Below are 16,019 nucleotides of genomic sequence, written 5' to 3'. Positions count from 1 at the left end.
TATTGAAATTGAATTATTTATTTTATAAAAAAAAGTTAATTAACTAATAAAATCATATCTAAATTAAAGACAATTGGTTTCAGTTTTAAGAATGATATACTGTGTGAATTGTTTTTTTTTTATAAATAGTATACAGAATACTTAAGTTTGAAACAAAAATGAGTTATAAATGAAATAAAATTATTACAATTATTAATCTATTAAATTTATGATAACATTTATGCTTAATGATCAGTTTTATTATACATACAGAAAAACATAATACATATGCGATATGCATTATAAGTTATAACTAATAATTTAAATTGTTATTAATATCTTCAACCTTGAATTACAATAAAAAAATTTTCATGCTCACAAAAATATAATCATAATATGAAATGGTTTTAATGTAAAGAAACAAATGAATACTAAACATTTAATTCAAAGATCATTAAACAGTTCACTCAAATAAACTCTAACTGTTCTCGAAAAAGGAACCTTAATTACCCTAGTTTTAGCATCCGGCATCATTGTATTTAACAATTTCTCTAGAGCAGGAATTGAAAGTAAATTAACGTCATCTGATTTGTCTTGATTCTTGTCCTTTTCGGGAGCAGACTCTTCTCCTGGTCGCTGTCTGGGATGTCTTGTCCTTAGAATAGGTATGTAGTTGGTCTTTTCTTTGGTATGGGATAATTCTAAATTATAACCAATACTATGCTGGTTTCGTTGATATTGAGTTATAAATAAGTCAGTAGCGATGAGTAATTCACGTGTCAATCCCCAAACCAAGTGTGTTAATGTCTTGGAGAGTTTCTCGAGGCAGTCAATCAAGTGGCAGTTGGTAGTTGCAGACTAAAAAATAAAGACAATCATAATATCGAATATAAATAAATAGATGTTATAAAATAATATAATGCATATTAAGTATACATACTTTGCTCATATAAGCAGGAATAATCAGTAAAGCTTTAATGCCAACACATTTTTCCAATTCATCTTCAACACAATTACTGAATTCTATGTTTACCAATTCCAGAATAGTGAGCTTTTCAAGACCCCTAATAGCAGTTAAAACGTCTTGTGCATAACTTTCCCATTTACCGTAACAATTTTCCAATCTCAACGATTTCAAATTGACAAATCTTTTTAGTGACACGGCAAAATCTTTTGATAATAAATTGCAATCACCAATTTCTAAAAACTCTATGTTATCAGTAATAGTATTCAAACTCTGACAGATGTTTTTTGGAAATGAATCTATAGAGGTTAATGACTAAATAATAAAAAACATAATAAATATTATAACTGTTTTTCCATAAATATTAAGTTATTTAATAAACTTACAAATTTATTTAAATTTATTAAATTTTCAAATGATGGCAATGGCATTAATGTAATTCCAGTTAAACCTTTTAGTCTTAACTCAGTGAGCTTTGTCATTTGGCCTAAATAATTTAAGTTTAGGGCCATAAGATCATTGAAATTTTTCGCCTTTTTTGTTACATTTGGATTTCTAAAAATTAAATCAATTATTAAAATAATTTTTAAAAAAAACTGGCTATTATTTTCTTTATTACTTTATTGAAGTTGCATTAAGTACTTCAAGTTGAGGTAATGAGTGAATAATATCTTCAACTACATGGATAGGACATCTATACAATTCTATGAATTTTAACTTCTGTGCTCTTTTCATTGCTTTGGAAAAATGCAACCAAAAATTTTTGATTTTATGAATTTGTACAGGTATCGACATTCGTCTAGTATCTAAAGTATCAGTTCTTTGTTGATCAATAGAGTCTAAAAACCTTTCCCAGTCATAGACCATAGAATTTTTTAAACGAACATTTTGCCACTAAAAATAATTGAATAAATTAGCAAAAATATATTGTGAACAATTATAAGTTTATACTTACTAATGACTTGTTCATTGCAATTATATTCCAGGCGGTACATACTCTAGAAGCGGATAAAAGCTCATGTGTATTTAAATATTTAAAAACGTGTCCCAATGCTTTAACCATGTAGCTTAATGTTTGCATGGATGCCAAAGGAGTTGACATTTCTTTAAATGAACCATTCATTTCAGAATTCCTGTAAAATTAAAAAAAAAATTCAGTATATAGGTAATGATTTTATTGATCTAATTATATAAAAGCATTCTTAAATATTTAATTATTTATTTATTAAACGTAATAGTATAAAATACAAAACATTGTGAACATTACATAAATAAATGGTTTAGCCCCCCAATAGAAACGATGGATCCTCGTTCGCTAATCTTGCGTGGTGTAGGACTGTTTTGTAAATAGTTCACAGAAAAAAAGGAATATGAAAAGGGAAGATAAAGTAAGAATTAAAAGTCGGGATCTTAAAATTGATCGTTTTTAAAAGAACTGGCTAGTCAATTCGACCATCAATGAGTTTTTCCAATAATGATACTAATAATAATGATATTTCAACTCTCCTGGCAGCCAGCGTGATCAAGCCCAGGCGGAAAAGTACTGGGTTGTAGTCATGAGGAGGACAATCAATTGATAACCGGAAAGATGCACACTTCAGAAACTTGCGTTGGACTCTTTCATGTTCGTAGCTATGATTCATAGTTGTTGGACACCAGATTACAACCCCATACTCAAGTAGAGAACGAACAAATGAGCAGAAAATTCTGAGCAAGTACCTAAGTATTTTCATGGAATTACATGACATTTTGTCTAAGTGTGCATTAAACCTAAGACAGCGATCAAATGTTATACCCAAATCATTTACAGACGCGCCAGCAGGTTGAAGGAGGACACCAGATATAGAATAGTTAACATTAAAAAGGCATATAGGAGAACGCTAAAAAGACATAAATATACATTTAGGGATACAGAGATCTAACCCGTAGGTAGCAGCCCATATAACCAAGGAATTGAGGTCATCTTGAAAAAGGATGCAATCCTGAGGAGTACTGATACGATGGAATAATTTTATATCATCGAAAAACAAGAGAAATTGGCAGTGTTTTATGACCTTTTTAACGTTGTTTACAAATAAGGAGAAGAAAACCGGAGACAAGTGGCCTCCAAGAGGGATTATACGTTATATTTATATCTATTGGAAAGGTATAATCTAAACCAAGAAATCAGTGACTCCCCAAAGCCAAAGTGCATGGTAATTATGTTCCTGACCAGGCATATATAAAGACCACTAGGTTTTACATGCAAACAAAATTAGGCCTTGAAACATATTGTATGAAACAATAAGTAAACAACAAATAGGGGTTAAAAGGAATATAGGAACGGTTGACTTCCTACTCGAATCTAAAAACAAACATAACCAAATGATTAAAGCAGTAAAAAATACGAAATTAACTTACACTCATTCATACAAGCAAGACCAATGACCAACGCTACTGTGTGCCTGGTCCATTATTACATTCCCCCAAAGGATAGGGAAAATTAAATATTAACTTACTCTTCCAAATTTTTGGGCTCTTGAATAACACAAGTCATTAAACTAGGTTCTCGTGTTTGTTTTATTTCATAAACATACTGTTCGTGAAAAGTACCATCAACCATTTTAGTTTTGAATACATTTCCATCTCTATATTCATCATTTTCATAATGTGGTTCTTCAATTTTAGAAATTGGCGTACTTGGTGCTTGATGAACTTGTCTTATACGAATCGGTTCAACGCGTAGTTTCTCCGGTTCAGTAGCACCAACAACCAAAGTATTAGATGACTGTATACGAGTATCTCTTTGTTTCATTTTAATTCGACAGTCCTAAGTAAAAAATATTAATAAAAAAATGGAATAAACAGTTTTATAGATGAAAAAAATTAATAATGAAAATTAAAATGATCACTTACTAAACATACATAACCAACAATTTTTAAATGAGCATTTATGTTGACACATTCTGAATGATACTGTACTAGACAACGAGTACACGCTAAAGAGCAAGGCACATCAATATTAGAGCACGGCTTACCACAACGAGACTGCATGATGATTTTCCTATCTGATATTGCCAACCTATTTTTATCATTCACGTATAATATGGTTTGATTGAGGAAGGATTATGTAGAAGCAAGCATAAGGATTACAACCCCTTAATTTTGTATTATATTTGTGAAGCCAAATAATAAAATAATAAGCAAAAAATTGTTTAAGCAAAAAAATAAAAAATAAAGCCAATATTTTACCGTTTTTTCATAAAATCAACGATCTCAAGTTTAAGATAAAGTTTTCCCGATACAATAGATTGAATAGCTCGCAGCTTCTTTAATTTTGAATTCCCTATGTAATAATGTAAAACATTAATTCTATATTCAAATAGCACAATAAAATATATAACTGTACATTTTCAGATTATTAAGCAAATAAATACATACAGAGTTACACTGAATATGAAATTATCATATTTACATGCAATTTTAAATATATGGAATAGAATTTAATTTAAATATATATATTTCATAGATAGATTGGATTGTGTACTCAATTTCGAATTTCACAATGAGATGCATTATTTAAGAAAGGTGCATACTCTAATTTATCAACAATTCTGCGTATCAACATTTATTTTTCAAAATAGGTTTTTTATTTAAAATAAATTTAAATTTAATTTACAAACAAATTTTAATATTATAATTGGTATACTAAACTAAAATCAATTCCTTATTAAGATGACGTCACACTATGGGTATAGACTATAGACAAACAATACTAATGACATTTTATAGCTAATTGATTTGATTTGGATTTGACTCAAGACCGTAGCCAGAAAAAATATGGGGGGGGGTTAGAGTATAAATATTTTATATTATACAAGTTTTAAATATAATAGTCATTTAAACCTATTCAATCTTATTTCAAGAAAAAATTTCGGGAGGGGTCTGAACTATGGCTATGCGCCTATGCCCTTGAACTTACTAGTTGTATACTCATATGTTGACAAGAGATGGGAAATAAGTATCTACTTGTCAGTGCTACTTGAGAGTCAAATTAAAATAAAAATATTAATTAAGTGGTAAATTATTATACAAATTGTTAAATCTTTATTATTTTATATTAGAACATAACAACATAATTACCTGTATTAAATGTTTGTGGTAGTTTACATTTAAAAAAGTTTAAATGTTTAGCTAAATAATAAAATATATTTATATTTACCTTTTTTGGATCTTGATCTTGAGGAAGTCTTCCCATTTTTAAAAACCATTTTACTAGCAGACTTTTTGTTGCCATCACCTGTCAATTCACAATCAAATGGTGAGCGCTGTTTAGGTGTTTTAGATTTTTTAGGTTGAACAGCACCACCAGCAGTAGTGTCGTGCTAAAAATATATGAAGATAATTGTTAATGCTCGGTTTTTTAACAGTTATATGTATAAAATATGAAGAGTTTATGCATAAAAAGTCATGTGGTTATGTGCATAGTGAGTGATCCATTGTAAAAAAAATCACATTTACTTCCATACTAGAACATTCCAAACTTGATGAAATTTGAACTATTAAATTGTTCAAATAACAATTTTTACTAAAATTATAACTGTTTGAAATTCTCAGTTTAAGATGTTCAGGATTCAATAAAAAACTAAGGAATAAGAATTAAAAAATTGTATACAAATTTAAAGCTGTACTTTGAGGGTGGTCAAACTGCTCCTCTCAAAACTGTCTTGCATTACACAAACTTAGAAATTATTTTATCATTGTTTTATACACTCTTTACTACGATTTGTATAACTCTCCTCCACCAATTTTTTTTTTCATGAAACTTCATGTTCAAGTGTTATTTGACGATAAAATAAATTGGTAAATACAAAGAACATAAATTAAATATAAAATTGTTTTTCGCTGTATACTTATTGAGTCCTATACCTGAACGGGGAAAAAAATATATTAATTGAGTCCCGAGTATAAACGGGACATATACGAATTGAGTCCGAGGATTATTTTGAGTAAAATATAATTTTATATAGTTTTATTCATCCCATCCAAACATTTAACAATTTATAAACATTTTGTACAATGTACAATGTGAAAACTGAAATGTATATAAAAGTTAGAAGCTTTCCTAATTTCCTATAATTAATACAAGAAATTATATAAAAGAAAAAGAAAAAGATATCGGGCATCAAATGCAGCTGTTGCAATCAAACTACCTATATTTGAATATAAACAATGCTTATCACCTACATTTTTACCAATATAAACAATGTTATTTTATCATTATCTATATTTATTTAATTATACACAAATTATTCATTTTATATTATACCCTAATATTTTATTATATATTTATATTATGAAATATTTATAAAAAAAATCCTTTTTAACCATACCTGTAGATTTTTTTGTTACAAACAGTCCTAAGCCTGTAAAAATAGGAAGGAAATTTTTTTTTTTTTTTTTAATTGACGGGACTCAATTAATATTAAAACATGGACTCAATTAGTATTATACCTATAATTTCATTGGACTTATTGGTATATACTATATACCCTAAAACAAAATGTGGTTCAATTCGTAATAAAAGGTTATACTAGGACTCAGTTCATATGCAGCTTTGTTTTTATTACCTTAAATGATTTGAAATGTGCATCTCTGATCAGTTCTTTTGATTTATCATTGACGCCAATTGGTTTTTTTGAAAAAGTAAAACAGTCTACAGTAAGAGAAGTTTTATCAGATAAGATATTCAATTGTTCCTGAATTTCTCGTAATGACCGTAGTTTTTGGTTATTTGGAGAATGATAGTATACATCAGCTTTGTTATGTGCCCGATTAAGAACAGCAGATTCACCTGACGTTCTGTATACTAATTCTCGTTTCCATCCTGAAAAATATTTATCACAGATAATCCACCAAAATAAATCATTAATAATTAATTTACTTACCATGCTCAAATGGAAGTTTAAAAATATTATTACTAATATTCGGCTTAATCTTATTGTCTCTACTATGGCGCGTTTTAGTGTTAGAAGAAGAAATTAAACTTAATGTAGGAGTGGTAAGTTCTAAAACATTAAAAATCAATTAACATAATATATCAAAACTGTTTTGTAATAATATTTATGATTAAATTCTATCTTTATTCATATTTAGAAAACCTTGAACAAAGTATGAAACATATTATACCAAATACGAAATATAATAGGTACTATTTATTTGTATAACATAAGATACATCAATGATTTATTGTTGGCCTTTAAATCTGAAATGTCATAGGAATATTATTATAAATATAGAGTAGTAAAATAAACATATTTATCTTATTATTTAATGTTGTTTACATTAATTGATAATTATGCACTAAAATATTGTGGTTCTAAGTGCCGCATGTTGTAATACCAACACATTTTTTAATTTAACTTGTGTATTGTTCGTTTAATCTATATGTATCTATTCTTTAAAACTTTAACACGTTACACAATATTATTATTATTTTACTAGGTTAGTAAGATTAGCAATCGTAATTTAAAATAAAAGAAGGATAATGGTAATTAATAAAAAAAAAATGTGTAAAAATTTAAAAACAATTACTTTTATAGAATGAGCCATTAACAAAAAATAATTTATTATTTGACATTTAGATATTAAAATAAAATATAAATAATTCTGATATATTTTTTTTTAAACATAGAAATTAAAAATTATATTCTGTAAAAGTAACTTAAATGTGACAATATCACTAATACAATTAGCCAATTAAATTCAACATACATAATTATAAAAACAATAGTCATCAAAATGTAAAAAATTCAAAGAACTTAAACATAAAATTAAATAAATGCTGTAATTAGTCAAATAAATTTAAATATTTATTAGAATTTCATTCGTCTAATAAAAAAAATATCAGTATCAATTTAGTCTTTATTTATGATATTGATACACGCAGAACATAATTTTACCTAGTTTTTTCATTAGCATACCTTCTCTCTTTGGGAAAAATGTAGTTTTAATTTCTTTAATTTAAATAAATAAATTATTAGGTATAAACATAATATAATATGTTTTCAGGTTTTCTGTACTTATTTTAGATTCTAAGCAGAGCAATTTATGTATTGATTTTAAATTTATGTTTTTTTGTTTATGACAAGTAGAAGATAAAATGGGTGGTTTTGGATAGAAAAGTTGATTTAGTTTGGACTTACATGATATAATTTTAAAAATAATTAGACACTTATTAAGCTGTTCACAAGCATTAAAATATTTAAATTATTTTTCTATAAATATTGATCATTCACTGGGTCTAAATTCTTAAAAATATGATACAGGGCCTAAGATAAGTTATTCTTATAAACATTATACAATTATATAGGTATATACAATTTTTCTTATATGCATTTAAAGCTCAAATAATTACAAAATTTGTCAAAATTATAAAAATTTGTCAACTGCAAGTATTTAACACGTTCACGGACACCTCACTTTTTGATATAATTTATGTATCTACATCAGAAAAGCACTTTTTTATTACTGCTATAGCAGTAATATTTTAGTACTGCTATAGAAGTATTGACCTGCTGCATATTTTTGTTTTTAGTAATTGGACATTACTGTTATAACAGTAATAGTATAAAATAAATTCAAAACCATAAAATAATAACTGAACTTGAGTTTTATTTTAAAAATCAATACCAAACTTTAGAAATATAAAGAGAAAAACATTTTTATTGCATGATTTCAACTTGATTCATGATACAAATTAATTTAAAACATAATATAAGTAAATATAAATAAAATTGATAATATCATAAGTGAATTTAAACAAATATTTATTTCTTATTGATTATAATTATGCCATTCTTCAAAACATCTCCCAGGACAAAGAGGTTTACCACAGACTTTACATTGAAATGATGTTTGTTTTCGTATTTTAGTTTTGTAACACTGAATGCAATTTTTAAAGTATGTGAGTCTTTTATAATTTTGTGGTATGGGAATTTTTTCTGCATAGTGATTGTTTTCAGGTGCTTGAATTTTTGTTTTTTTAATTTTAAATAGATCTGTTGCTGTAGTTTGCATTGGAAGTCCTATCAAATTTTTAATTAGCTGATCACGAAATTGCTTAAAGCTTAAATTTGTATTAAAATGTTTTTTGTAAATAAAATATGAATTCCATGTAGTAATGTCTAACATATGGTACAATACTTTCTTATACCATCTTGCCGATTTTCTCGGAGACGAGTAATAGCTGACCATTTGATCACTGCGGTCAATGCCACTCATGCAGTTGTTATAGTCCACTATTTCTGCTGGTTTATTTTTGAGTATGCCGTATTTGTTTTTTGATGGTATAATTTTTGGATGATTTTTAGTAGTTAAACATAAAACATCGCGTTTGTCTTTCCATTTGGATACGTAAACATTTTTGTTGCGTCTCCAAATATGATCACCACGTTTCAATTTTTTAGTGGTTACTTCCTTTGGGTTTCCTCTGCGATTGGACCTCAGAGTACCAGTTGTGTGGGTTTTTTTTTCTAATAAAATATTTGATAAAGTTACACTATTATAAAAATTGTCCATGTAAAGGCTATGCCCTTTATTTAAAAACGGTTTCATAAGGGTTAAGACGATATTGTCAACTTTTGATACCCCCTCCTCAACTGCTGACGATGTTTGTTTGCCTTTGTACATATCGACATTCAAAACGTAACCATCATGAGTACATAGTTCATAGAATTTTATACCATATTTAGCTTTTTTTCCTTTTATATATTGACGCCATACCAATCTACCTCGATGTAATAACAATGACTCATCCATTGATAGATTTTCATCGGGAAAATATGACTTTTGAAAGTTTTGAATTAACATGTCAAATACTGGATAAAGTTTTTTCATGGGGCCTACCAATGGATTCGTATCATTTGCATATTCTACACTAAAACATCTACATAATTTCTCAAATCTCCGTCCTGACATAATGTGACCAGCAATAGGATGATAATATAATGGGTTATTAGAGAACATGTCTCTAACAACCGAAAATTTGATGGAACCTCCAAGCAAACACACTGCCAAAAAATGTACTTCTTCAGAGGTTGTTGGCTTAAAATGCGTAGATCTACTTCCTTTATTGTGAGGACGACATTGGAGACTCATATTTTCACCATATTTATTAATAGAAGATACAAATATTTCAGTTATTTCGTCGGTCCAAATTTGTTTAAAAATTTCAATTGGATTATTATGAGCACTTTCATTAATTTCTAGTTTTATTCCTATCGAATCACTATTAAAACCAAAGTCTGGAATGTCTAAATAATTGTTCACCCTTAAATTACTATTATCAACAGGTTCATCATCGCTGCTATCACTTGAGCTTTCGGAAAACGATTCATCGGCTGATGGATCGTCTGCACTTGTTAATTGTAAGCTTTGTGATGGCCCAGCAAAATTAATATTAGTATTATTCTCACCTGGTCGATATTCCGGGTCGGCATCAGAATCATACATATTCGATATGTCTGATTCATCTTCAAAACTTTCATCTAAAAACTCTTCAATAGCTTTTTTAGAATTATTAGCCATTTTTAATTATCACACAGTAAATCATTAACACGAAAATAATGACGTACGCTTTGTCTTGCGTCCAAAACACGACTAAATTGTTATTCTATAATCGTTTTCCGTATAAACGTTTTAATAATAATATTATTGTATCATAATATCATATAATTACAAAGCAAACAACATCCATATCAACATAAAAACGAAAATTCCACCAGAAAATGTAAAAATAGAACATGTCACATTTGGAATAATATTATTGTGTGATAATGTTACGTGCCCAAATATATAAGTATACGTAATGGGTCAGTCTTATTTCTAGTTTCGTATAATATCATTAAAAACAGTACTGTATGAGCAGTAATGTCCAATTTCGTTAGTTTTGTAAATTACTGTTATAACAGTAGTGACCAATTACATAAAAATTGAAAAAAAATGAAATTACTGGTATAGCAGTAACTGACCGCGAACGTGTTAAGTATTTTATAGCAAAAATTTTTAAATTCTCCAATTTGTATAGCTGAAGTATGAAAATTAAATTCAATGTTCATCATAAGTAGTTTGAAATTAAATTAAAAATGTCTTAAAAATATTTAAATACAATTATTTTTTATAAATATATTTATAAATTAAATTTGGACAAAATAGTGTATTTTAACCATGTTAATTATTTTATTATCTTTCATAATTTTTAATTGTGGTGACTTAAATTTTTATGTAAATTATAGATTTTACTCTACCAATGAAATTATAAAAGAATGTGAATTTTTTAAAGATATAATCTATTTATATTTTGAACCTATTTGCACTGTTTTACAGTACACCAGATACACTGTATACAACAGATTGATACCCATTTGTCTATCTTATTTTACTACTTATTTATTAACTTTAAAAAATATATTATAATATTATGTTGGTAATCCTAAGATTGTTTGTAGGATATATGATGGATGTACATAAAACAAAGAATATTAATATGTCAAGAAAGATTAGCAATAAATATATCAAAAATTAAGTTAATAACATCTATAAAAATTAACATTTAATGTGATTATATATATTTAATGTGAATGAATTGGAAAATTTTGTGTACCATGTGAGAATGAATTGGGAGATTTTATGTCTTCCGATACATGTATTATACATTTCTACCACTTACCTAAAGAAGGCGGAACATGTAATTTCAAAGATTCTAAGGTATCACTGCGTGTGTTATCATTCTTATGCCTCTTATTACACCGATTATTCTTTATATCATTAGGTCCTGGTGTTGATACTATAAATTAATTAAAAAATAATACATATATGTTTTACTCATGTTATAAAACAAAAGAATATAAACAGGTTTACAAATATAATTTTTCTAACTTACTACTTGATTTAGATTGTTTCTTTTTATTAACATGATTATTATGAACAATGGATGGACTGTCAGTTGGCTCTTCTACTTCCATAGGCTCACCTGTTTCTTTACTAAGTTCCATTTTTAATACTAAATACAACCATACAAATTTTATAAAAAAAATTTGTAATAACATTGAATTTTAAGTTAAATATAAAAGCTGTGTGAACATATTATAATGATTGAAAAACTTACATTTTTTCTTATTTTTAAATCTTATCAATACTTCATCATCAATATCAAATCCAATAAAATTTGCTTCTAGGTTTAAAAGATTATTGGTTTTCTAAAAATAAACAAATTAAAACTTTTTTTTAACCGATCATAAAATATACAATTAACACAGCAAAAAATTATTTTTTAATTTATTATATAACCTAATCTAGACTAAATTTTATTAATTTAATAAAGTTGTGTTTTTACAAAAATTATGCAAATTATACTAAGTTTAATAGTAAAAAATATTAATTGTTATTGTATTATATATTTGTTTTATTATATTAACATTATTTAATAGGATTAGTGAATGTTAAATTGAATGTTATTTAATAAGAATTAATCTGTACTAAAATAATACAAACTAAATTTGTAATATTGAATTTTTGTAGTTCAATTCATAATTTTTACTTTAACAGAAAGTGTTTTACATAAAATAAAATATGTATTTATTAACTTACCATTAAGTTACTCATTTTTTAAACCATTATTATTTGTATCTATTAAAATAATAAAAAAAGCGGATATAATAACTTAAAAATTTTGAACAACTAAAATGAATAATAAAAATCCTTCAACATACCAACATAGAAATCATCCTCTACATATTATTAAACATTAGGTATATTAAAATGAATATTGAATTTTAAAAGATATAAAAAATGTCTAACCATAAAGAATATAACTAGTGTTTTATTAAATTCATAAAAAAAAAAACAAAATGCTTTATAAAATTGTATATATCTTAAATTTTAAATACAGTAAAAAGAAAATAAATAATTAAGCGTAGAGGTGAAAAATTCAAATAGTAACAATAGTTATATAGTTAAACAAATTGATTAAAATCAGAAGTTGTTAATTTTGCAACAATAACATTAGCGCAACAATAACAATCTACAATGAAATAGTCTCAAATGAAATTTAAATAAAAAATGTAGTACAAAAAAATTGTTTTTTTTTTTAAATGAATAAATTTTTTTTAAAAGGGTTGTTTTTAGTGTATAAACATACAGGATCTATTTATTAATTATTACTTTTTATAATTAACTCTGTATAATATGTTTTATTTATCTACATACATATATATATATATAATAAAATAGAACATTTTTTTTTAAATTTACAATTAAAATTACTGAAACCAAGTTACTTTACCAGGTGTTAAATATGAAATTTGAAATTGCATTAATATTAAAACTTAGTTACAGCAAAATTCTGAATTTACCGTTGTTTTCAGCATACTAAAATCCACTTGTTAACAGAAAAAAAATTGAAAAAAAGATCGCCTGGTATAGCAAATTTATATAAAATTAACATATGTTTAAATCATACTGTTAAATTAAGTATTATTAAACAATCTGTGATGCATAGTATTAGTAGGTAGTTATAATTTTTAATTATGATATACAATTTTGTTAATTACTTTTAAACCAGCAGATTTCTTCCTCTTCATTGGTATCTAGAATAATACAAAATTAAAAAAATATTATTAATATTTGAATTTATAAGTGCTAACAAGGAGCTAAAACTAAAACAAATAATAAAAATAAGGATATGAAATAAAAATAAATTATACAATATGTAGTAACAAATTTCGGAAGTTAACAGTTTCCACTGATGAAATATTCATAAGAAATAATGTTTATATGCAAATAAACATATATGTTACATAATAGTGAGATGGATTCTTGAACTTATTGAATTTTAAGAAATTTGAATGCTTTTAACTTTTTGAAAATTAATACTCAAAAATAAATTGAATATTTAAAAACATTTCCAACAATTTGATAAAATCAAGTTTAATATTGACAATATTTAAATATAAAGTCATATCTTTAATATAATACTTTAATATTGCAGTTGTAGGTCAGTGGCGTAGCAAGGGTATGGCGAACTGTGCCTACGCCAGGGGCGCAAATTATGAAGGGGCGCAAATTTATGCTTTAAAATTGGTACTTATTTTTATTCTACTTTCAAAATGACATTTCTATATTACCTGATACCTATACGGCTATACATTTTGAAATGTGTATGATTTTGTTTATCTTGTTTATCGTTAAATTCGTTTTTTACTAGATGGAACGGTGCGTGCTTGTGTGTGTGTGAACAATGAACATCGAGCTTATCGTTATCGGATCGCCCGTGGCCCGTCTATAAAATATATTATGTATTATATAAATATATTATTTGTCGTCTATATTATATCAATAATTTTATTTTTAAAAGTGACGATAGTGCGTATTACAATGCATACGATGCGGGTAATCGTATTGCCATAGTAAAGCTATCTTCAATGGATTTTGATGAAATTAAAAAATGGACTAACGATTTAGCAATCAAATACGACAAGGATCTCAATGGATTCGAGCTATGCTCTGAAATGGAATGTTTTAAACACCAGGCTTCTGCATTGATGACCAATTTCAAAATGGCTGCACCGATTGATTTATTAAAATTTATTCATAAACAAAACTTACAAGATATTTATCCTAACATAGAAATAGCGTTAAGAATATTTCTCACTATTCCAGTAACAACTGCTAGTTGTGAAAGAAGTTTTAGTAAGCTTAAACTAATAAAAAATTACTTAAGATCAACTATTGGACAAGAGAGACTAACAAGCATGGCAATTGTATCCATAGAACATGAATTTGCTAGACTGATAATTAAATAATGTTGTATTTCCTAATTATATATATAAAAAATAAATGTTAAAAAATATCATTCCGTATTTTCGTCAATTTTTTTAATTTTTTTAAAGGCGCATTTTCCTAGGTTTGCCAGGGGCGCTAACGAGTCTTTCTACGCCACTGTTGTAGGTGGACAGAAAAAAAGTTAATAATATGGAAATTATAATCTGTTAATCCAAGCAAAAAATAAAGATATTATTATTTTTATAGACCAATTTTTTTAACTATATTATTACTTGTTATTCAAGATGAATTGAAGCTGTTCGTCATAACTCATAACGTATACGATTTATTAATTAAAGAAACATATTATAACATAATTATAGAAACATAAATTAATATAAAAACATTTGAAATATTTTATTATTATTTATTATTGTATTATATTATATTAAATATTTACGCTGATAAATGGTCTTCGCTCAGAATCAGTTTTCATCGTATACATTGATTTATAATTGAATTCAAATAATACTACTCATTGGCGGCTCGTGTATTGTGTAGTATGTGTGCACAAGTACACGTACACCGCTTACCCATATTCAAGAAAAATTGAAAATATAAATCATAATAATACAACTAAGTATCTGTAGTGATTTTAAGATTATGTTTTCAAATATAAAAATAATATAATATTTGTATTGGGTTGTTTCGAAGACAAAATGGCCGGAGGTAGTCTGCGCCAGACCGGTATCGCCCACATAGCAAAACCGTAATATTTATATTACAATAATATTTCTCCCAGGTTAAATTCATAATATTTATAGTTTAATATAACTATAATTTTAATAAAATATTAAAATCAGAATATTACTTACGAAACATTTTCTTAATATTTTAGATGGCCTATTTTTATAATATTAGGAAGTTAATGATGTTGGGATGTTTAAGAATATTATGTTTATAATATAAAATAATATTACATTTAAAATATTTCTTTTATATTAATTTTAAGTTATTTTTTCAACATTAAAAACTTAACTATTTAAGAATATTTTTGAAATATACAATTTATAATGACGTTATAAAATGAGAAATATATGAGTTTTTCTAAGTTGTGTCTCGTCTCACATTGTCTCACGTGTCCATACGACCATAATATTATGTTGAAAATTTAAAAAAAAATACAAAGATAATATATAGTTTAACTTATGTTATAAATATCAGAGTATATTTAGTTTGTATCCATGATTCGTGAATAATTTAATGTACCATACTA

At 26.2% G+C, this 16,019-nt stretch overlaps 1 protein-coding gene across 1 annotated transcript; it reads right to left on the bottom strand.

Annotated features, from left to right (window-relative positions):
- Nucleotides 1-280: 280 nt before the first annotated feature.
- Nucleotides 281-13,563, bottom strand: LOC132924774 (uncharacterized). The gene is made up of 15 exons (XM_060989220.1): nucleotides 13,534-13,563; nucleotides 12,090-12,180; nucleotides 11,865-11,984; nucleotides 11,652-11,768; nucleotides 6,871-6,990; nucleotides 6,553-6,809; nucleotides 5,145-5,307; nucleotides 4,175-4,268; nucleotides 3,839-4,004; nucleotides 3,442-3,752; nucleotides 1,899-2,076; nucleotides 1,563-1,837; nucleotides 1,330-1,498; nucleotides 920-1,258; nucleotides 281-837 (listed from the first exon to the last, which is right to left on the bottom strand). The coding sequence occupies exons 1-15, from the start codon at nucleotides 13,561-13,563 to the stop codon at nucleotides 424-426; spliced, it is 2,844 nt and encodes a 947-aa protein (XP_060845203.1). The 3' UTR covers nucleotides 281-423.
- Between the last annotated feature and the right edge of the window lie 2,456 nt (nucleotides 13,564-16,019).

The sequence above is a fragment of the Rhopalosiphum padi genome, chromosome 3 (assembly GCF_020882245.1).
Source record: "Rhopalosiphum padi isolate XX-2018 chromosome 3, ASM2088224v1, whole genome shotgun sequence".
NCBI lineage: Eukaryota > Metazoa > Arthropoda > Insecta > Hemiptera > Aphididae > Rhopalosiphum > Rhopalosiphum padi.
Note: the sequence above shows the minus strand (reverse complement) of the source record. Positions and strands in the feature narration are given on the sequence as shown.

What these genes read in the sequence shown, in the direction of transcription:
- LOC132924774 (XM_060989220.1), bottom strand. Translation starts at nt 13,563, where the DNA reads ATGAAGAGGAAGAAATCTGCTGGTTTAAAA. An exon ending in TAATAAATTTAAATAAATTT is followed by an intron (nt 1,259 to 1,329) that starts GTAAGTTTATTA and finishes TTTATTATTTAG; the next exon opens with TCATTAACCTCTATAGATTC. An exon ending in TTCCTGCTTATATGAGCAAA is followed by an intron (nt 838 to 919) that starts GTATGTATACTT and finishes TTTATTTTTTAG; the next exon opens with TCTGCAACTACCAACTGCCA.